General features: G+C 33.5%; 1 protein-coding gene and 1 long non-coding RNA gene across 6 annotated transcripts; one reads left to right on the forward strand and one right to left on the reverse strand.

The window, feature by feature from the left end:
* Nucleotides 1-97: 97 nt before the first annotated feature.
* Nucleotides 98-3705, reverse strand: LOC105644226 (uncharacterized). The gene is made up of 3 exons (XM_012229507.4): nt 2885-3705; nt 701-818; nt 98-604 (listed from the first exon to the last, which is right to left on the reverse strand). The coding sequence occupies exons 1-3, from the start codon at nt 3601-3603 to the stop codon at nt 386-388; spliced, it is 1056 nt and encodes a 351-aa protein (XP_012084897.1). The 5' UTR covers nt 3604-3705; the 3' UTR covers nt 98-385.
* A 1478-nt stretch (nt 3706-5183) lies between these two features.
* Nucleotides 5184-19278, forward strand: LOC149494775 (uncharacterized). Of its 5 annotated transcripts, none has more exons than XR_016321651.1 (8): nt 5184-5324; nt 6131-6214; nt 7012-9174; nt 9709-9750; nt 10087-10172; nt 11010-15330; nt 16248-16331; nt 17129-17332. It is a non-coding gene; the product is annotated as an uncharacterized LOC149494775 (long non-coding RNA). The 5 variants fall into 5 exon arrangements; XR_016321650.1 differs by lacking the exon at nt 9709-9750 and having other exon boundaries at nt 7012-7928; nt 8256-9174; XR_016321649.1 differs by lacking the exon at nt 9709-9750.
* The last annotated feature ends 2389 nt before the right edge of the window (nt 19279-21667 follow it).

Here is a 21667-nt window from a genome sequence, read left to right on the forward strand (position 1 = left end):
CATAAACCAGTACCATATTAACACTTCTTAATCATTTAGCCCAACAATATAGCAGATAGAGATTCAGCATTCAACTCAAACAAATAACTCTTAAATCTATAACAAAAAATTATCATAAGTATAAATTTATTTATTAATATAATAATTAAAGAAATTATTAATAAAATTAATATATTTATAATAAAATACAATAAATATTAATGAGCTAATTCACGAGCCTATTAAATGAGCAGGCTCCTAAGCCTATTAAACAAGCCTGTTCACAAGTCTAATAAATGAGCCAACTCGCGAGCACGTTGAATAGTTTTACAGTTATGCATGCTTATAAATATGCTTTAAAAACCAACTAGCTAGCGAAGTTACTCACATCTGCGTCTGTGTTGTTTCACATGACAGTTTTACTCAACCTCAAAACTTCCTTTAACAACCTGCTGACAGAAGCCTTTATCTCATCAGGCACTAACAACTCTGGTTCTACTTCCTCCAAAGCGTACAATGTGATGGCTCTCATTGCAACAGCCAAATTCAAATTCCTGTAATCGCCTTTCCACACACTTTGGTTCACAAACTTGCATGAATGTTTTAAGACACATTTATCACATACCTGAGAAGAGCATATAAATGGAAATAGAAGAAAATTAGAATTTTCATTTGAATGCTGAAACGATGATAAAATCAATTGGACAATTAGATGTCTTACAGTGTTCTCTTGAATTTTGAAATAATTGCGCAATCTTTTAGCAGAAAAAACATTCTTTTTTGTAAGGGAGGGACAACCAAAGAGGGCAACCTTTTTCAAGTCACTTCCTGATAACCATCTGTAAATCCAAGATTTAATTTGTAAATATTAGAGAACAACAAATAGGAGGAGGAAACACAGGGGAAGTGAATGTTTATGGAACTAAACCATATGAACAACAAATTATGAACATAACCATATTTCTATCGGATGTGATTCTCAGACTCATAGGGAGAAAAATTTGCAAAGGAGTCAGATGAGGCAATATTTAGCCTAACACAAGATGGCTGAGTTTTGTGAGGTACTTGCAAAAGCCAATCTGTAATTTGATACCTCTGATTATGGAACATAATATTGTAACAATGATACTTTTGAAAATTTATAGATAAAAATCAAATTATCAGTCAATTCATTTATCTCATGTTGAAAATCCAATGTCATGTTCCCATAGTGAACAAAAATGGAGAAGCATAACATTGTAATTCCGCACTTTGCAGAATTTCATTACCATGAACAGTTTTTACTCTGTACCTGGTCTAAATGTGGCAGCAAGGCAAGGAAAATTAATTTTCTAGCGATCCTTCCAGCTGAAAACTAATAGTAGTGTGCTGCAGCCTCAGTTCTTTACCATTTGCAATTTCAGATTTACTAATAAAAACCCTTCCTTTAAAATAGTTGAAAAGCTTCAGTTCCAGCCAAAATGACAATTAACTTCAAAAGGAATGAACTTCATGAGCCATGAACTCTATCAAAATACCCAACTTAGAAATGCTTTAGAATTGAAGTTTACCCATTCCTCCCCGCCGCCCCCCCCCCCCCCCCCCCCCCCCCAACTGCAACTGCATTTGCATTGAAGTTCGAAAATTGCAGTCATAGTTGCTTGTTGGGAAAATGAGACCACTGCATAAATTACCAAACATCCGCAGGAATTGACGATTTTTTCAAGTGAAAAATTGTGAAAAAGGGTCTTATGATCCAACTATATCAGAAGCAACTGTAATATCTCAGTGAAAACCATGATCTCCAGGAGATAAGCAGGATTGGAATATCTCCATTTATTAAGACTCAAATATGCCATTTATCTTTTAATTGGATTTTATCCATAAATTCTTTTTTAGTCTTATGTTTCTGCATTTTATTTACATTACAATCTAAAATACCTAGATCCTACAAAGCTTCATGCTGCTATAGAATGACGCAGTGAAGGGCTAAATATAAATCCAACTTGTACAAGAGCATTTGGTGTGTGCAAGTATAGAGATTAGACCAGGTATTTACTACACCCACAATTGCTCCTCTCGTTGTACTGTGCTACTTGTTTAAAAAAGCTTTCAGCCTTTGACAGACGACGATATTGACAGAAAGTCTAAAAGTACAAAATACTGTCTTCCTTGCTCTTAGGCCAAGAAGGTGGATATTTATTGGTAGCATTTGTAGAATTCAATATATCCTACAGGTGCAACACCTATTACCTGATATATAAGATTTTAAACAAGTAAAGGTGATGCTGAGTTCAATAACCTCTTGGTTGTATTATTTAAATGGGATTAACCTATGTAAAGCAGATGACCAATAAGCACAGGCAATGGTGAGCATAAAGACACAAGGGAAGATAAAGGAACTGGAGAAGACATGAAAATGCTAAATTGAATATCTGTCTAAAACTAAATTTTAAGTTCCCACAGTGCTCTTAGAAAGCGTCCCCCATTTTTTCATATTCTTCTAGACCTCTACCATATCCAAATTCACATTTAAAGACATTAGACAAGACCCAAATTGGAAGCACCTTGGAAACTTAAGAAAGTTTGTATGCTATGACTGCTTCAACTCTATAAGAAGCTCTTCCCTAAGCACACTACTGTAACTAAAAGCGCAAGGCAACACATCCTGATGTGCAATTCTAACAAGGCTTCAGGCTCTTTTCTCATTTTCCATGGCCCTAAAATGTTGAAGCTCAGAAAAATGAGAAGGAAAAAAAAGTGGCATAACAGCATAGCTCCACCTAAATAAACAACAAGATCTATAATGCAAAACTTAATAATAATTACTCTCTCCAATGGATTGTCAAATGAAGAACAACATATTGAAACAATTACATCAAAAATATAAATTATATTACAAAAAAGGAGGCAGAAATCATCTTACTTAGCAATCTCTTGGTGATCCTGGCCAAACTTCTCTACCGCAAACCTAATAAATCCCCTGCCATAGCTATCATTGAAGCAATTAAAATCGAGCTCACCCCTCCTCAAAAAATTAGCTTCCTTAAGATACCCATTTTCATACAAATGACTAAGAAAAATTTTCATATCGGACGAAAACTCCTTAAAAACCCTAGGCCCTTCCTCTTCCTTTCTCTTAATTGCGGCATTGTCTTTCCTTTTCCCTTCCTTAAACATCACATATAAACTATTGGGTTTCGCTGATTCAACTTTCTTTCCATTTCGATTTTCTTTTTCATCCTTTAACTCCACATTCTTTTTCCTTTTCCCTTCAAACAACACATGCAAACTATTTGGTTTCTCTGATTCAACTTTCTTTAAAATTTGGTTTTCTTGTCCATTCTTTGACTCCGTTTCTTTTAAATCCCTAACTTCTCTCTCTAAATCCAATAACTTCTTCTGTAACTCATTGCTTTGGCTTCCACTTTCCACGTCTGTTTCATCTTTATCACATAAACCTACTGCTTGTTGAAATAGAAGGCTTAGAGGCTTCTCGTTTTGGTCGGTTTGGGTTTCAGATTGATTCTGGGGAGAGGAGGTAAATGATCGGTAGATATCAGAGTTGAAAATGATGGGTACAAGTTTATCTGATTTATAGAGAAGGTTTTGGGGTTTAAAGAGGATGGTTCTGAAGAGAGACATTAGGCGGTATCCTTGGAATTAAGGGTTTTGGAAGGGTTTAGACTTTAGAAGACAGAAGACTAATGCTGTGGTTGGGAAGGAGGAAGTAAAATGAGAGAGGAGGTAAAATTAGAGTGTAAAATTTTACTATTTATTTTCCTTCCAAAATGAAGTGAAAATGAGGCTAAAAATTATTTTACATCTTCTTTTATATTTTCATCCATACTAAACAAGGGATTTTGATAATTCCAATAAACTTGGCCAAATGCATAATTTTCCCTGAATTTTTTTTAAATTACCTCCTTAAATTTTCTTTAAATTGTCATTTTGTCTCTTAACTTTATGAGAGACCGTTTGTCAACTTAATTCTTTTTTTTTTTTTTCTTTTTTACCCATAAGCAAATTGAAGCTTGTATGTAAATTACACTCGCATTGACGTCTCATAAGCGGTTGAAATGTCATCGTTTGAAATGCCATGTTGGTTTCCACATGTTCAAGAACTGATGGGAAAGAGAAAACGAAAATTTAATTGAATAAGATGGAAGATTTTAATGCCTCTGGCAAAAAAATCGCTCAAATTTGCAATTGAGAGGAAAATAAAAAAAGACAAAAAAGATAACTCACAGCCCAGTAATTATCATTGATGATATTCTAGCGATCAATATATTGCTTAAGGTTATCCAAAGGGCTTTTCCTTCGCGTTTCGCTACGAATATTAGATCTGAGTTAAGTTTGAGGTCTCTTCATTAAGATGCCTTCTCGTTTCTTATGGTGCCACTATTCCATTCTCACTTTCACCAACCTCTGCAATCATAACAACCCAGATGAAAGATCAGAAATTTTTTTTTTGAAAAATAGAATTCAAAGAAAGAAAAATCTGTTTAAAAGAAAAAAAAAAAAAAACATTACTTCAAAACAAAGAATCTCAAGATGAGGAGAAGACAAAATTGTGGGTGAAGAAGATGCGCAGAGAAAGAGAGGCGAAACAAAACTGAAATAACTCGAATTTTTATTTTCAAAAATTTTCCAATTAAATTTAATAAACTGACAGCCTGGAAATGCAGTTAATTATTTAAATGCAAATTCAATAATTCGTACAATGATAAACCGGATCGAAAACCAACTGAAAAATCAAAATCAAACAAAAATCGAGATTTGGGCTGAATCGAACCGAAACAGCCCAAACCATCTAGAAACATCTCCTTTTTTTTATTCTTCTTCAACGCTGATCTCACCTCACTCAGCCTAGTCTAGCGCACCACCCACGCAGCACCACCCGATAACCCACGCTGCCACCAGACGCCACCGTCGCCACCTCCTTCTTCTTCTCCTCCTCCTCCTTTCTTCTTCTTCCTTCTTTCTTTCTTTCTTTTCTTTTTTTTCTTTTTCTTTCTTTTTCTTCCCTGCGCCTGCGACTCCACTGCTGGCAGAAGCGGATCGGGCCTCCACCAACTCGAGCGGAGACGTCGCGCGCCAGCACCACCCCTCCGCCGCTCCTCGTCGCGTCACGCCAGCAGCGACGCTCCACCCTCTGCTAGATCACGCAGCGCACAGCAGCCCCTAACGCAGCACGATCTCCAACTCGTCAAGCCGCCACCAGCCTTCTGCAGCAATGCCACAGCCCGCCGCTGCCACTGCCGCCACTCCAGCGTGCCTCCGACCACCAACAGCCACTGCTCTTCGATCCGGCACGCGTGGAAATCCCTGATCTAGCGAAATTCGACAAAAAAATTATATTTGGGGTATAAATTAATTTAAATACATTTTAGTTAATTAATTTACTTTTATTAATGATAGTTAATTAAATTTAGTCATTTTAGTTAGTTTAATTTTAATAATTTTAGTTGATTAATCTGATTTTAGTAATTTTAGTGAATTAAATTATTTTAGTAATCTTGATTAATTAATTTAATTTAGCAATTTTGATTAGTTAAATTAATTTAATGTGGTTAGATCTACTGATTAGTTTAATTACTTGATTAATTAAATTAATGTAATTTAGTGTTGATCCATTGATTAATAAAAAATTACTTGATCGATTAAAATTAAATTCGAGTAATAAATAAATTAGGAAATTATGATTTAAGGAATTATAGAAAAATGAACAAAATATTGTTGATGTGGATAAATGTGGAGGACGGGACTAATTGACTGAATTGATTGCCCGATGGATGGGCTGTGAGAACTTGATAAAATGATTAACTGAGTTAATTGGTGGATAGTTGAATTTTTAGGGGAGATGCTGCCGCGATTTCGGTAGAAAAATAAAATAAATTTCGGTATAAAATAAAATAAATTTCGGTAGAAAATAAAATTAATTATAAGCAATTAAATTACTTATAGAGATTAAGTTGTTTATAGAACTTAAACATATAGAGTAAGATTATTAGAGTGATAAATAAATACGGAAACCCAATATATATCTATAAATATATATAGTTTAAATTAATAAGTGAATTAAATGACCGATAACCGAAATAAATAAACGAATGTGAAATATAAGTTTTTAAATCGAAATTCTTATTTAGAATTTTCTTGTTTATTTTAGAGGTTTATAAATTCCGAAATGCAAGGACAAAGGCTGGAAGCATGTGGCTAGAAAGGCAGTCCCCTTAGAGGACAATAAAGAATTGTGAGTAGTGTTAGATAATTTGCCTCATCCGCTTGCATTCATGCATTCACGGCTAAATGTTATCATGCATTATTGCCATATTGTGATGCACTATTTGTTGATATTAAATATTGCTTGATTATCTGTGAATGTGATATTGTTGTGCCTTGTTTGTGTGGAATTGGGATGAAGTGGGTCACCATGGGTTTGTGAGACTGTTATTGTTATATGGATCCTGATACTGATTACTGTTAGCCGGGTAAATGGGAGATCGGCGCCCCCGTGTGCACCTACTGTTACCGTTACTGTTAACCACAGGTTGGCTTCTTTATTTGGGCGCACCGGATAATCTAGGTTTGATCGCAGCCCGCAGGGTGGCCTCCTGTTGTGAGCGCCTGATGATCTAGATTTGATGGAGACGACCGGGTTGCCTCCTGTTGGTATAAAAAAAAAAAGAGAGAGAGAGAGGATGGAAAAACAATGAGAGGGCTGGTCAAGTGAGGATTAGACCGGTCGGCCAGAATGGGGGATCGGCTCCCTGGTGCACACGTGAGAGGATGGGCCATGTGGGAGGACGGCTCATCGGGGGTTTCGGTGACTCCACTGACTAATTTCCACGTGATGTGATTATATGAAGGTGATAATAATTGTGATTGCTGTTGTATTGCCATTTGTGTGACAAACTGCATGATCATAAAATTAATCAGTGACTAGATAAAAATATTTTTAGCATCTGTGTGATTGTGTGGGGTGAGAGAGTTATCTAACCCTACTCATTGAGTTTGGCGCTCACCCCTGCCTACTTATTTTTTTTCCAGGTAATAGAAGAAAGAAAAATCCTATGGAGTTGAGACAATAATTATATAAGATTGTTAATGATAGAAATGACGATGTAAATGTAAAGGTAGAGTTCCGCAATTGTATTCCAGTTGGGTTGTAAATGAATAATAAAAGTTCATATTAAATATATGAACTGTATTAGTGATACATAACTGAAATAAATTATTAGGCTTGCATCCACAGTTATGAATAGGAAATGACGTTTGCATAATATAGGCTTACTACGGGCTTCGGGGGCCTTAAGCCCACCCAGGTCCTAGTGCCGCTCCGGCCCACGGAAACGGGTCGTGACAAAGTTGGTATCAGAGCATTAAGTTGGGCCTTAGGAATCAATTGCGGAACATAGGAAATTGAATATAAAACTCCTACGTTGGGATCGGCCGTAACCAACTAAGGAGAGACACTAAATAGAAAACGGTCTTGGTGCAGGTGGACGCACTGTGCACTAAGGCGGTTACAAAATCATAAATAAAATAAATAATGATAATAAATACATAAATAAATGGGGAAAAATAATTATATTAACAGTTAATCAAAGCTTTGAAACGCAGGAGAAATTAGAAGGAAGTGCAGTGGCCTGATCAACCAGTGTACTCTTTCTAATGGAAACTGTGTCCTTAGCTTAAAAATTTAAATTTTCTCTTATGGAATAAATAATTCAATAATGTAATTATGTAAGAAAATAAGTGATATATGATTAATAGGTTGAAGTTAAATGATAAAAGTATGCTAGTGTATTTATGTTGAGAATGAGTTGTTAGTGTTAATTAATAGAGAACTAGATGATTCGGATTCAAGGACATTAGGATGTATGTAATTAGAGTATTGATTTGAACATATCTATTTGATGAAGTTTATGTGATATTGGTTGGTGGAATTTATTATGGCTATTGAGGTAAGCATTTTTCTGGATGGAATATATACATTGGTGTCATTGCAAAAATAATATTTATAAGGTGTAAATACTAAATGAATTGGTGTGATTTGCAATAGTAATTGATGATGAGTAATTTTTGTTGTACAAAAAAATGTTGGTGGAATTATTTTATGAAGTGATTTTTAATTATAAGAAGTGATTTTAATTGTGAGAAGTAATTTCTGCTTGATGGAATGAAGTGTTATTGTGGTGTTCATCAGCTATTTCTTTTTAAGTGTATGAATACAAGGAATAATATAAATTATTGTGGTTATAAGAAAAGTACATTGTGATTCTTAGTAAGAGATAAATTGCTTTATATAAATGATGATGGAGATTGTGTGGATTGTGGCACCTTATGGTTTAATAAGACGTGATTATGAGTTAAATGCAACGAGATTTAGCCTTTTTATGTATAAATAAGGACTATTGTTTAATGAGAGATTCTATGAACTAAGCAAAAGTAAATGACTTATATTAAGAAATTAAGATAATTATGTTATATAAATAGTGAACCATGATAGTTAAGTGAATTGATGAACGATATGGGACATTAAGGGATAATTGTCCTATTATTGACTTGATGTTATACCAATGAATTAGATAAGTAAGAATGGAGCTAGTTCTGTTCTTGTATGGATATTAAGAAAAGAATTCATTACGGAAATATGAGGAGTATAGATTAGTATGATTTAAATGAGGGTGAAACAACCCGAATTTTTATTTTCAAAGATTTTCCACTTAAATTTAATGAATCAACAGCCTGGAAATTAATATTAATATTTTAGTGCGAATACTGTGAGAAACCGGATCGAAAACCGATTGAAAAAGCTAAAAACCAGTTAAAAATCGATGATTTGGGCCGAATCGAATCGAACCGAACTGGTTCGACCCAAACCATCTAGAAAATTCTTTTTTTTTCTTATATCCAGCGCTGCACCTTCATTTCTCACCCACCATTTCTGCGCCACCTCCAGCCCACCACCGCACCACCACCTCCTCCTCCTTTCTTCCTTTTCTTCTTTCTTTCTTTCTTTTCTTTTCTTTTCTTTTCTTTTCTTTTCTTCTCCTTCCTTCTTCCCTGCGTCTATCTCTGTGTGACTGGCGAGAAACAGCAGATCCACTGCGCGCCGCCCAGCCCTCGCCGCCTCTCTCCACACCGCCAGTCGACCTCCGGCCACCAGCCCCATTTCCGGTTAATCGAATTCCGGCAACAATATATTAGGTATAATTTAGTTTTAGTGAATGAAATTAATTGTTTGTAGGTAATTTATTTAGTTAAGTTAGGGTTCTTGAATTTATTTAGTTAATTTATTTAGTTAATTGATTTAGTTTAGTTAGATTAATTTTAATAATTTTAGTCGATTTAGTTAATGTTAGTAATATTAGTTAATTAAATTAATTTTATTATTTGAAGTTAATTAATTTAGAAATATTAGTTAATGATATTAATTTTATTACTTGTAGTCAATTAGTTTAGTTAAGTTAATGTTAGTAATGCTAGTTAATTAAATTAATTTTATTATTTGTAGTTAAGTAATTTGGTTAATTTAATTTGATAATTGTGAGTAGTTAACAGTTTTATAATTTTAGTATTGATTTAATTAAGGTAGTTTAAATATAATGTTATTGTAATGTATAATTTGGATTGTGTGGTGATGTTGAGATTGAAGGAGGATGGGAAAATGTTGTTTGATTAATTGCCCGACGGATGGGCCGTATGGATTGAATATTTGATAAATTGTTGATATTTTAACAGGAGGATAGTCCAACTTTTAGGGGAGATGCTGCCGAAATTTCGGTAGGAATTAGATTATTTTTAGAACTCTAATAGATAGTACGAATTAAATTATTATTGTTAGTAATATTATATTATCAATCATATTATTCTTATTAATACTATTATTATTATTAATATTAGTATTCTTATTAGTATTATTATAAAATATTACTTAACCTTTTATTTAAAGTTGATAAATTAGAATAAATATATAAATTAGAAAACTATAGATATATATATATATATAGTTTAATTTAATAAGTGAATTAAATGACTGGTAACCAAAACTAATAAACGAATGTGAAATATAATTTTCCGAATTAGAATTCTTACTTAGAATTTTCTTGTTTATTTTAGAGGATTATAAAAATTCAAAAATGCGAGGACAAAAGCTGGAAGCATGTGGCTAAAAAGGCAGTCCTTTTAAAGGACAATAAAGAACTGTGAGTAGTGTTAGATAACTAGTATCATCCGCTTGCATTCATGCATTCACGGCTAAATGTTATCATGCATTATTTTGTTGAATTATCATACTGTGATGCACTATTTGTTGATATTAAAAATTGTTTGATTATTTGTGTTGTGACTATGCTGTGCTTTGTTTGTGTGGAATTGGGATGAAGTGGGTCACCATGGGTTTGTGAGACCGTTACCGTTATATGGATTCCGATTATGATTACCGTTACCGTTATATGGATCCTGATTACCGTTAGCCGGGTAAATGGGAGATCGGCGCCCCCGTGTGCACCTACCGTTACCGTTAACCACAGGTTGGCTTCTTTATTGGGCGCACCGGATAATCTAGATTTGATCGCAGCCCGCAGGGTGGCCTCCTGTTGTGAGCGCCTGATGATCTAGATTTGATGGAGACGACCGGGTTGCCTCCTGTTGGTATAAAAAAAAAAAAAAAAAAAAGAAAAAGAAGAGAGAGAATGGAAAAACAATGAGAGGGCTGGTCAAGTGAGGATTAGACCGGTCGGCCAGAATGGGGGATCGGCTCCCTGGTGCACACGTGAGAGGATGGGCCATGTGGGAGGACGGCTCATCGGGGGTTTCGGTGACTCCACTGACTAATTTCCACGTGATGTGATTATATGAAGGTGATAATAATTGTGATTGCTGTTGTATTGCCATTTGTGTGATAAACTGCATGATCATATACTAAATCGGTGATCAGATAAAAATATTTTAGCATCTGTGTGATTGTGTGGGGTGAGAGGGTTATCTAACCCTACTCATTGAGTTCGGCGCTCACCCCTGCCTACTTATTTTTTTTTCAGGTAATAGAAGAAAGTCCTATGGAGTTGAAACATTAATTATAGAAGACTGTTAATGAGAAAATAATGAAGTAAATGTACAGGTAGAGTTCCGCAATTGTATTCCAACTGGGTTGTAAATGATCAAATAGAGTATAGACATTTATTATGTGGGTTGTACTTTGGATATATATTTGTGAAATAAATTATTGGGCCTGAATCCATAATTATGAATAGAATGTAAGATTTAAATAAGTTAGGCTTACTACGGGCTTTGGGGGCCTTAAGCCCACCCAGGTCCTAGTGCCGGTCCGGCCCACGGAAATGGGTCGTGACAGAGGGTAATTAGTATTTAGAGTTTTGATAAATTAGGAATCACTATTATTAAGAGTGATTAGAATAGAGTAATGATGTATCAGGGGATTTAAGATAAAAATTTGTATACTGTGAGATTTCATGATTATGGAAAAAAAAAAAAAAAAAAAAAATTGTGGTTCATGTTGATTTCACTAAGCTTGTATGGAAATAAATTCTAAGCAAAAATAATTTAGAGTCTATGAGTCATCATTACTAAGATAAAAAGATTTGCCGATAGTAATGACAATATTTGCGAGTTGTAGAAGCTTTATGAGGCTATATGAGGTATCTACAAAAGAAAAAGGACCTAATCCTAAGGACATTCAGGGATATAAAGGGGTGTGTGGTAGATAAATGATAAGTTGGGTAATTAAATTGAATCGTCAACAGAATTATAAAGGTAGTGTATACAATTAAGGGATAATTAGTATGACCCAGGAACTAATACAGTGAGAGTTTAATATGTAGTAAGTGTATTAGATAGGGTAGAACTAAGATCCTAATATATGTAGGATATTTAATAAGGCAGACTAAGTTTAAGGACCTCGTATAATAAAATAAGAGTAAAAGATAATAAAGGAAATTAATGATTTTGGAATTGAAACGCTATTAGGCAGTAATTATATATAAAAAAAAAAAAAAATGTGGCTATTGAAGTAAGTAATCTATTCCTTTGTGTGCTTAAGATAAGATATATGTGAAGGTACATTATATTTTTTATTGTAATTGAATTTAGTAGTATATGTAGTATGAAATTTAGTTAGGCTTCTTAATAATTTAGGTGGATAATAGCCATTATAATTGAATGTTGAATTAATACTTAAGAGTAAGAATATTTGGTAGGAATAGGAGATACTGAGCAAGTACAATATGGGTCCTAACAAAAAAAAAAAAAAAAAAAAAAAAATCTATGTATATATATAATAATACATGTATAAATAAATAACATAATAATAAATCGATAAATAGATATAAAGATATATATAGAATAAAAGAAAATAATAAAAAGTATATGTGACATAAAATAAGAATAATGATAATAATAGTAATAGTAACAGTAATAATGGTAATAGTAATAATAATAATAATACTAACAAAATCTATAAGGTATAATAATAATTTACGAGTTATATCGACCGAATTTATATATGGAGCCTATCGATATACTATGTGTAAGTGCCAAGTGTTGTGCGTAGGAATAATTGAGAATAAGAGTTGATAAAGAATCATATGACTATGATTGTGAATAAATATAATTTCTTGATGTAAAGTAGTTAAAATAAGAAATTCCTATTACTTAGTGTAATTTTGTAAGTTACTTATTTTATTGGATGGAGAAGGAAAGTTATAATTATGATCTTAGTAGAACCTAAAGGTATTTGGAGCATTTTCATTTATTAATAAGCCAGTGAGGTCTTAATTTATGATTCATTTGGAATATTGTAGATTTGTGTAAGAACAAACCAGTGAATTTGGGATAATTTTTGCGAATTTAGTAAGGAAAATACACACAAGTATTCGAGGATTGAAAACATAAACTATAAGATTATTGGATGGGTAACGAGATGGTTAAGATTACATCTTAATTATGTTGGAATGCCAACTCATGTGTGTCAGTTAGATAAATTATTATTTTAAATTACCTATGGAGTGATCGAGGTACCAATTAAGGTGAGAATGATTGAAATATAATTTGGAGTCAATGTAAAAACCTATTCCAAATTTCTTAGTAATTGGTAGCAATTATGATTGAATGAATATAATTGTGTTATAGATGGCAATTTACGATATATCTTGTGGTTTAAGGGAATACTTCATTAGTTAAATCCATTCGAGGACTGGTACATTGTAACTCTGATGTGGAAGGATTCAATGAGGTATTAACCTTGTTTGAGTACAGAATATAGAGGGAACATAATTAAGGTTGAGGATATCGTATTAGGTATAAATTTTACAAATTTTGGAAGTGATAGACATTATGATAGACTTGGAGAAAAGGAATAACCCAATAATATTATTATCTGAATATTCATAGGCATTCATGGGATTAAGAATAAACTTAAAATAAAGGAAATACTTAATCAGGAGTTGGATAATAGAATGGTGTTTGCAAATTTTAGAAAAAAAAAATTAAGAATTATCCGGCATGGCAACAGCTTACCTGGCTAGTTGCATAAGTTCTTGTCATAATTAGTTAAGAAATGGTATGGTATGACAAATTGGAAAGAGGAATACAGAAGTCAATAACTAAAATAGGGACTTGATTGTGAATTTAAATTCTCTCTATATAGTTGAGGTACTACTTGTTTTTATGGGATTCTGATTGGTAGGATTTGAAGAGAGGTTGTATATCTATCTTTCGTTGGAAAATGGTGAAGTTGATAAATGAGTGATGAGCTTGGGATAGAGGTTAGGATCTCCTATCTGTTGATAGCAACTAGCTAGAGAAATGTCATGATTTTGTTTGAAATAAGCTTGTAGTAATACCATGAATTTGTTCTCTTTAATTGGAAAGGATCAAATGGTACTTAATGGTAGAACTTAATGATAATCGAAAACCTCCTTGAATTGGTAGCGACCATCTTATCTAATTATAAACTTCTTCCATGATTTTTGGAGCAATGATATTAATAGTTGGAATTGATGGAAAATGGATGAATCAGCATGTAGGTTTTGAGTTTTGAAATAAGTATTCTAAATTGGGATAGTAGTAAATTTGAATTTGTGGATTCGTGTATCATATGATTTAATACTTGGGCGTCTTATTAAGTGATTGTCATTGCCTATAATAGCTAATGAGAGATAAATGAGGCGAGTTACATAATATATAGCTAATGAGATTAATAACCCTTACTTGAGCAGAGGTTATGAATAACTTAAATTCTTAAGTGTAAAGATGAATACTAGTGTTGAATTTGTGCCTTGGGTTATGAATATTTTACTTGATTTGATGACTTGTAGATGTAGCACAACTCGAGTTTAAATTAACTATGGTGATAAGATAGATAACTTTGGAAATGGATACATCTTATAATCATCCTACCTTCCCTATATCTTAGATTTTCTTCACAGGTTCGTTCATTGGATTGTTTTAATTAATAAATTTAATGAAAAAAAAAAAAAATTATTAGTTTCGCCACTCTGACTAACGAACTCAAAAATATTTACCTCATCGTCTTGCTTCACCCGTCTAGTTATTTTCAAAATTCGAGGACGAATTTTTATAAGGGGGGAAGACTGAAATAACTCGAATTTTTATTTTCAAAAATTTTCCAATTAAATTTAATAAACTGACAGCCTGGAAATGCAGTTAATTATTTAAATGCAAATTCAATAATTCGTACAATGATAAACCGGATCGAAAACCAACTGAAAAATCAAAATCAAACAAAAATCGAGATTTGGGCTGAATCGAACCGAAACAGCCCAAACCATCTAGAAACATCTCCTTTTTTTTATTCTTCTTCAACGCTGATCTCACCTCACTCAGCCTAGTCTAGCGCACCACCCACGCAGCACCACCCGATAACCCACGCTGCCACCAGACGCCACCGTCGCCACCTCCTTCTTCTTCTCCTCCTCCTCCTTTCTTCTTCTTCCTTCTTTCTTTCTTTCTTTTCTTTTTTTTCTTTTTCTTTCTTTTTCTTCCCTGCGCCTGCGACTCCACTGCTGGCAGAAGCGGATCGGGCCTCCACCAACTCGAGCGGAGACGTCGCGCGCCAGCACCACCCCTCCGCCGCTCCTCGTCGCGTCACGCCAGCAGCGACGCTCCACCCTCTGCTAGATCACGCAGCGCACAGCAGCCCCTAACGCAGCACGATCTCCAACTCGTCAAGCCGCCACCAGCCTTCTGCAGCAATGCCACAGCCCGCCGCTGCCACTGCCGCCACTCCAGCGTGCCTCCGACCACCAACAGCCACTGCTCTTCGATCCGGCACGCGTGGAAATCCCTGATCTAGCGAAATTCGACAAAAAAATTATATTTGGGGTATAAATTAATTTAAATACATTTTAGTTAATTAATTTACTTTTATTAATGATAGTTAATTAAATTTAGTCATTTTAGTTAGTTTAATTTTAATAATTTTAGTTGATTAATCTGATTTTAGTAATTTTAGTGAATTAAATTATTTTAGTAATCTTGATTAATTAATTTAATTTAGCAATTTTGATTAGTTAAATTAATTTAATGTGGTTAGATCTACTGATTAGTTTAATTACTTGATTAATTAAATTAATGTAATTTAGTGTTGATCCATTGATTAATAAAAAATTACTTGATCGATTAAAATTAAATTCGAGTAATAAATAAATTAGGAAATTATGATTTAAGGAATTATAGAAAAATGAACAAAATATTGTTGATGTGGATAAATGTGGAGGACGGGACTAATTGACTGAATTGATTGCCCGATGGATGGGCTGTGAGAACTTGATAAAATGATTAACTGAGTTAATTGGTGGATAGTTGAATTTTTAGGGGAGATGCTGCCACGATTTCGGTAGAAAAATAAAATAAATTTCGGTATAAAATAAAATAAATTTCGGTAGAAAATAAAATTAATTATAAGCAATTAAATTACTTATAGAGATTAAGTTGTTTATAGAACTTAAACATATAGAGTAAGATTATTAGAGTGATAAATAAATACGGAAACCCAATATATATCTATAAATATATATAGTTTAAATTAATAAGTGAATTAAATGACCGATAACCGAAATAAATAAACGAATGTGAAATATAAGTTTTTAAATCGAAATTCTTATTTAGAATTTTCTTGTTTATTTTAGAGTTTAAATTAATAAGTGAATTAAATGACCGATAACCGAAATAAATAAACGAATGTGAAATATAAGTTTTTAAATCGAAATTCTTATTTAGAATTTTCTTGTTTATTTTAGAGGTTTATAAATTCCGAAATGCAAGGACAAAGGCTGGAAGCATGTGGCTAGAAAGGCAGTCCCCTTAGAGGACAATAAAGAATTGTGAGTAGTGTTAGATAATTTGCCTCATCCGCTTGCATTCATGCATTCACGGCTAAATGTTATCATGCATTATTGCCATATTGTGATGCACTATTTGTTGATATTAAATATTGCTTGATTATCTGTGAATGTGATATTGTTGTGCCTTGTTTGTGTGGAATTGGGATGAAGTGGGTCACCATGGGTTTGTGAGACTGTTATTGTTATATGGATCCTGATACTGATTACTGTTAGCCGGGTAAATGGGAGATCGGCGCCCCCGTGTGCACCTACTGTTACCGTTACTGTTAACCACAGGTTGGCTTCTTTATTTGGGCGCACCGGATAATCTAGGTTTGATCGCAGCCCGCAGGGTGGCCTCCTGTTGTGAGCGCCTGATGATCTAGATTTGATGGAGACGACCGGGTTGCCTCCTGTTGGTATAAAAAAAAAAAGAGAGAGAGAGAGGATGGAAAAACAATGAGAGGGCTGGTCAAGTGAGGATTAGACCGGTCGGCCAGAATGGGGGATCGGCTCCCTGGTGCACACGTGAGAGGATGGGCCATGTGGGAGGACGGCTCATCGGGGGTTTCGGTGACTCCACTGACTAATTTCCACGTGATGTGATTATATGAAGGTGATAATAATTGTGATTGCTGTTGTATTACCATTTGTGTGACAAACTGCATGATCATAAAATTAATCAGTGACTAGATAAAAATATTTTTAGCATCTGTGTGATTGTGTGGGGTGAGAGAGTTATCTAACCCTACTCATTGAGTTTGGCGCTCACCCCTGCCTACTTATTTTTTTTCCAGGTAATAGAAGAAAGAAAAATCCTATGGAGTTGAGACAATAATTATATAAGATTGTTAATGATAGAAATGACGATGTAAATGTAAAGGTAGAGTTCCGCAATTGTATTCCAGTTGGGTTGTAAATGAATAATAAAAGTTCATATTAAATATATGAACTGTATTAGTGATACATAACTGAAATAAATTATTAGGCTTGCATCCACAGTTATGAATAGGAAATGACGTTTGCATAATATAGGCTTACTACGGGCTTCGGGGGCCTTAAGCCCACCCAGGTCCTAGTGCCGCTCCGGCCCACGGAAACGGGTCGTGACAAAAACCATGAAGAAGAATCAATGGTGGGCTTGATCTAGATCACACCATGGTGTTTGGTTTGGTCTAGTTTTCTTTGTTGACTCAATGCTTAATGCTCTGGTTCAGCCTGTTTAAGAGAGAAAAAGACAATAAGATAGATGGAGAGTGAATATGTGCTCGATTTTAAGCAAATGGAGTTCAATATGACATTGTCACTTACATGTAGGATAAAAACATTAATGTTTACACTCTATACAACAATTTCCTCCACGCTCCACTAATCCAGTGTGGCAAGGGATAAAAAAGCTAAAAAAAAGCTAGTTAAGGTGCACAAATGGTCCCTCGCAAAGATAAAGGGTACAAATGGCAATTTGAACAAAGTTCAAAAGGGAAATTATGCAATCGACCCAAGAAATTTTCACCCCCTATTTTACATCTACCCATATCTTACACCATCCAAACAAAGCATAAGTGAGAGATTGAAGAATCGAGTATGGTAATATTATGATTAATGTTTTTAGAAAAATTGAACTATATAAAATACTGCATCCAAACACAACCTTAAACCACACATCTTAATTCTTAACTTTTTCTCACTATTGCACCTTAAATATACTATCATATTACATTCTAAATTCAAATCATGGTAAGCTTTTTATATAATTGCATATCCTAAAATCAAATTGTAGCAAACTGTCTATATAATTATACCCTAAATTCAAATTTTATCGCATTTTAATGATGCATACCCTAAACTAGTGGAGAAGAAAAGTAACTCAAAAGAGATGAATTTCATAATGAAGTAAAACACTTTGCATTCCCTTTGTATATGAGTTTTATGGCGAAGAGAGAGGAAGTAGATGTATGGAAGAGAGATATGGAAATCCTAAATTAGTGGAGAAGGAGAGTAATCCACAAGAGATGAAGTTTGGAATAAAGTAAAACACTTCACAATAATTTCATAGACAAAGTTCATGACAAGACAAGGGAGAGGAAGTTGAGACATGAAGGAGAGAGATAGAGACATGGACTAACTGTTGATGAATAAGTAGGAAGATTAAAATGAGTTGGTTAAAGTGGAAAGTACTATTTCACTTAACTAACCCTTTGGGATAGATTAACCCAATGTACCTAGGATCCACATTTTTTCTATTTTATATTAATAAATTTGTCTTAGTTTGAATTTAGGGTGCAATTGTAATAGAAAGTTTGCCATAATATAAATTTAGAGTGCAATTGCGCTCTTAACCAGCACCTTGGTTAAACTAATTCAATAAATAAATGTGAGACCCATATTTTCTATTTTTTATCCAGTAAATTTGCTATAATTTTGAATTTAGGATGCAATTGTAACATAATTTTTCCATAATATGAATTTAGGATGCAGTTGTAATAAAAAGTTAAAATTAGTTATCTGAAAAGGTCATTTTTGGATGCTTACAACTCCAAAAATATTCAAGATATTTTACATGTTTAGCGATGCACACTCCAAAATTGATGGTGCGACGATCTTAGGGTCCAGATAGGCTTAAGGCCATCGGCCACCTCGTAGAACCCATAACTGAACTAATCCAATTGCACACATTACTCATCTTAATTAATTACTTAGGTGGGCTACAATCAACTTATTTACTTTCATTTAATTTCGTGATCATTGAATACAATCTTTCATGCACTTTGTATAGTCACATATCACACTCTCATAACACTGTTTACATTATAGCTTACATACATAACATACTAATGTCATTCACAAAGGTACTATGAAGCAACTGGAGTTCATATAACTTAACGACAACTTATAATATCTAACAACTATTTACATTATTCATAGGCGTCTTGTTGGAAGAAGGAAATCAAGAAGTTGATGGACCTGATCACCTCTACCTAAAACCATAAACGCTTGATTGAGTCGTCAGCTCAATGAGATTATAATGTCATATCGCTAGCATGCAAATTGAAAAGTATGCCAAGATTCTACATTCATAGTAACACATGATGGTAGTACTATTGTAGCTCATCAACAGAGATAAGTCCATGTAAAAGGATTCATAGTATTTGGATCAAGAGCACAAAAGTGATATCAATAATATGACAAATAATCACATAGATAGCATTGAAGAAAACATATCACTATGCATATTCCAGTGCTATCACACATCATACACTTTAGGGCAGTAACTTCTCCTTTTAATCACAATCTCTACGTGCACATAGCTTCATGGTATAGCCCCCATCAAGTTGGGATTCTGTCATATTGGGTAAACAAATGGCTTGGTACAATCAAATAGGCCTAGAGATCAAATAGGTTTCACAATTCACAATCTCAATGTGATAATTTTCAAATGATTTCAAATATCAATAATGGTATGCATTTGATTAAGTTCCAATGCAACAAGGAAGGGGTAAGACACTATAACTCACCTTGAACTTGAGAATTCAATTCCTCTCGATCACTTATAATTTCAAAATGGTTATATGGTAATCCTCGACCTATATTCACATTTACACACACATTGCACACTTAGTTTTGTTTCTAGCTCTTTATAGATATTCAAGGTTCATTGAATTTTTATTCAAGTTTTTAGGGACATTAACAACACATTTTTAGCTTTATATTCATTTATTTTATACTCATGTTCATGGTCAAATCATTTACATTTAAGTTTTCTCAATTTTAGTGCAAATTAAGGAGATCCAGAATTTTTAGCATGAGTCACTTGCATTCTCTTGACTATATCTTTATTTTCACAAATCCTTTTGCTATGGAATTTTTAGGGCACTCCCATATTAAATTTCATGAATTTTGGAGTTTATTTACCTATTCAAATAATTTAATTACTGAACCACAATTTTTAGCTTTCACATATTAAGCAGTCTTTTTTCTTTTATTAATATCTCCATTTTCCCTCAACATTTGGACTTTTCATTTTTTTTTTTTGAATGCAAATGAAGGGACAAAACCCCATAAAAACTAAGCACTAACTACTCTAGGCCAAGCTGTGCCAAAACCCCATAAAATGAATTTTTTTTTTTTATTCCTCATGAGCTAGAAAGATAGATTTTCTAAACTCAAGTTTCGCATAGATAATGCGGCCTAACCTTCAATATTATCTCGAACTTTTGAGCAATTTTAATTTCACCAAAAATCAACCTTTATATCTTTCGCACCCGAACTTATCAACCTAGTTGCAATTACACCCTAACTTGCTTTTAGGGTGTAATTGCATCCTGAAAGTGAATTATAATACTATGACCTTGTCGATTTATTGCAATTGTACCCTAAAAATAAACTAAGGTTGGAATTTCGATTAAAAAAATGTAAAAATATGGACTCCAATCCAAGTATTTAAACAATGAATAATAAAATCAAACCCAAGTATTCATATAATAAACAAAAACAATCTAGATTGCATCTTTGATTTTACAATTAAACTAATTTTAACATGCAAAAATAATGAGTTGGAGACTAATTCAAGGTTACAATTCCTATGGTGAGGAAATAAATATGGTAATTCTTTTCTCACTATCGTTGTAGCCAATATTTAATTTTCTACAAGGGAAGAAAGACAATAAGTTTAAGGGCTAAGGATGCAAAATGATAAATTATTTCTTTTAATTCAAATGTTATGTATTGCATTTAATTAAGTTTGGATTAGTTATGGAGTCCATTTTTATATTATTTTAATTATAATTCCAACCTTAATTTGTTTTTAGGGTGGAATTGCAACAAATCGCAGGGTGTTTTGATTCACTTTTAAAGTGTAATTGCAACCTAAAAGCAAACTATAGTGTAATTGCAATTAAGTTGATAAGTTCAGGATGATCTGGGCACAAAGATCAAGTTAGAGTGAAATTGCAACTACTAGAAAAGTTACGGGTGAAATTATTGGTTAGCACTAGATAACACTAATATTACCTACTAAGGTACAAATTAAAGTGTGTTGAACGACAATGGCAAGAAGTAACCCAAACTGTTGATCATTTTGAATGTAGGGAAAGGAAACCTGCAAGCATTCCAATGCTTAAGTTAGAAATAACATGAGAGAGTTTGCAGAATAATTAAAGATTGAATCTATGTACATGTACATAAATGGAGGCATAATGAAGTAGGAAGACTCATAAGTATAGGCCGAATATATAAATTGCCCCTGAACTTGCGCATAAAAGTCTTATGGCCCCCTTTACCTTCAAAATGACCTTATGGCCCCCTGAATTTTACTTTTTATAAACTATACGCACCTA

Source organism: Jatropha curcas, chromosome 7 (genome assembly GCF_041381405.1).
Source record: "Jatropha curcas cultivar XTBG-Jc1 chromosome 7, XTBG_Jcur_1.0, whole genome shotgun sequence".
Classification (NCBI taxonomy): domain Eukaryota; kingdom Viridiplantae; phylum Streptophyta; class Magnoliopsida; order Malpighiales; family Euphorbiaceae; genus Jatropha; species Jatropha curcas.

Coding starts and splice junctions, on each gene's coding strand:
- LOC105644226 (XM_012229507.4), bottom strand. CDS start 3,603: ATGTCTCTCTTCAGAACCATCCTCTTTAAACCCCAAAACCTTCTCTAT. Junction 819..2,884: donor GATCACCAAGAGATTGCTAA/GTAAGATGATTT, acceptor TTGGATTTACAG/ATGGTTATCAGGAAGTGACT. Junction 605..700: donor TCAAAATTCAAGAGAACACT/GTAAGACATCTA, acceptor TGCTCTTCTCAG/GTATGTGATAAATGTGTCTT.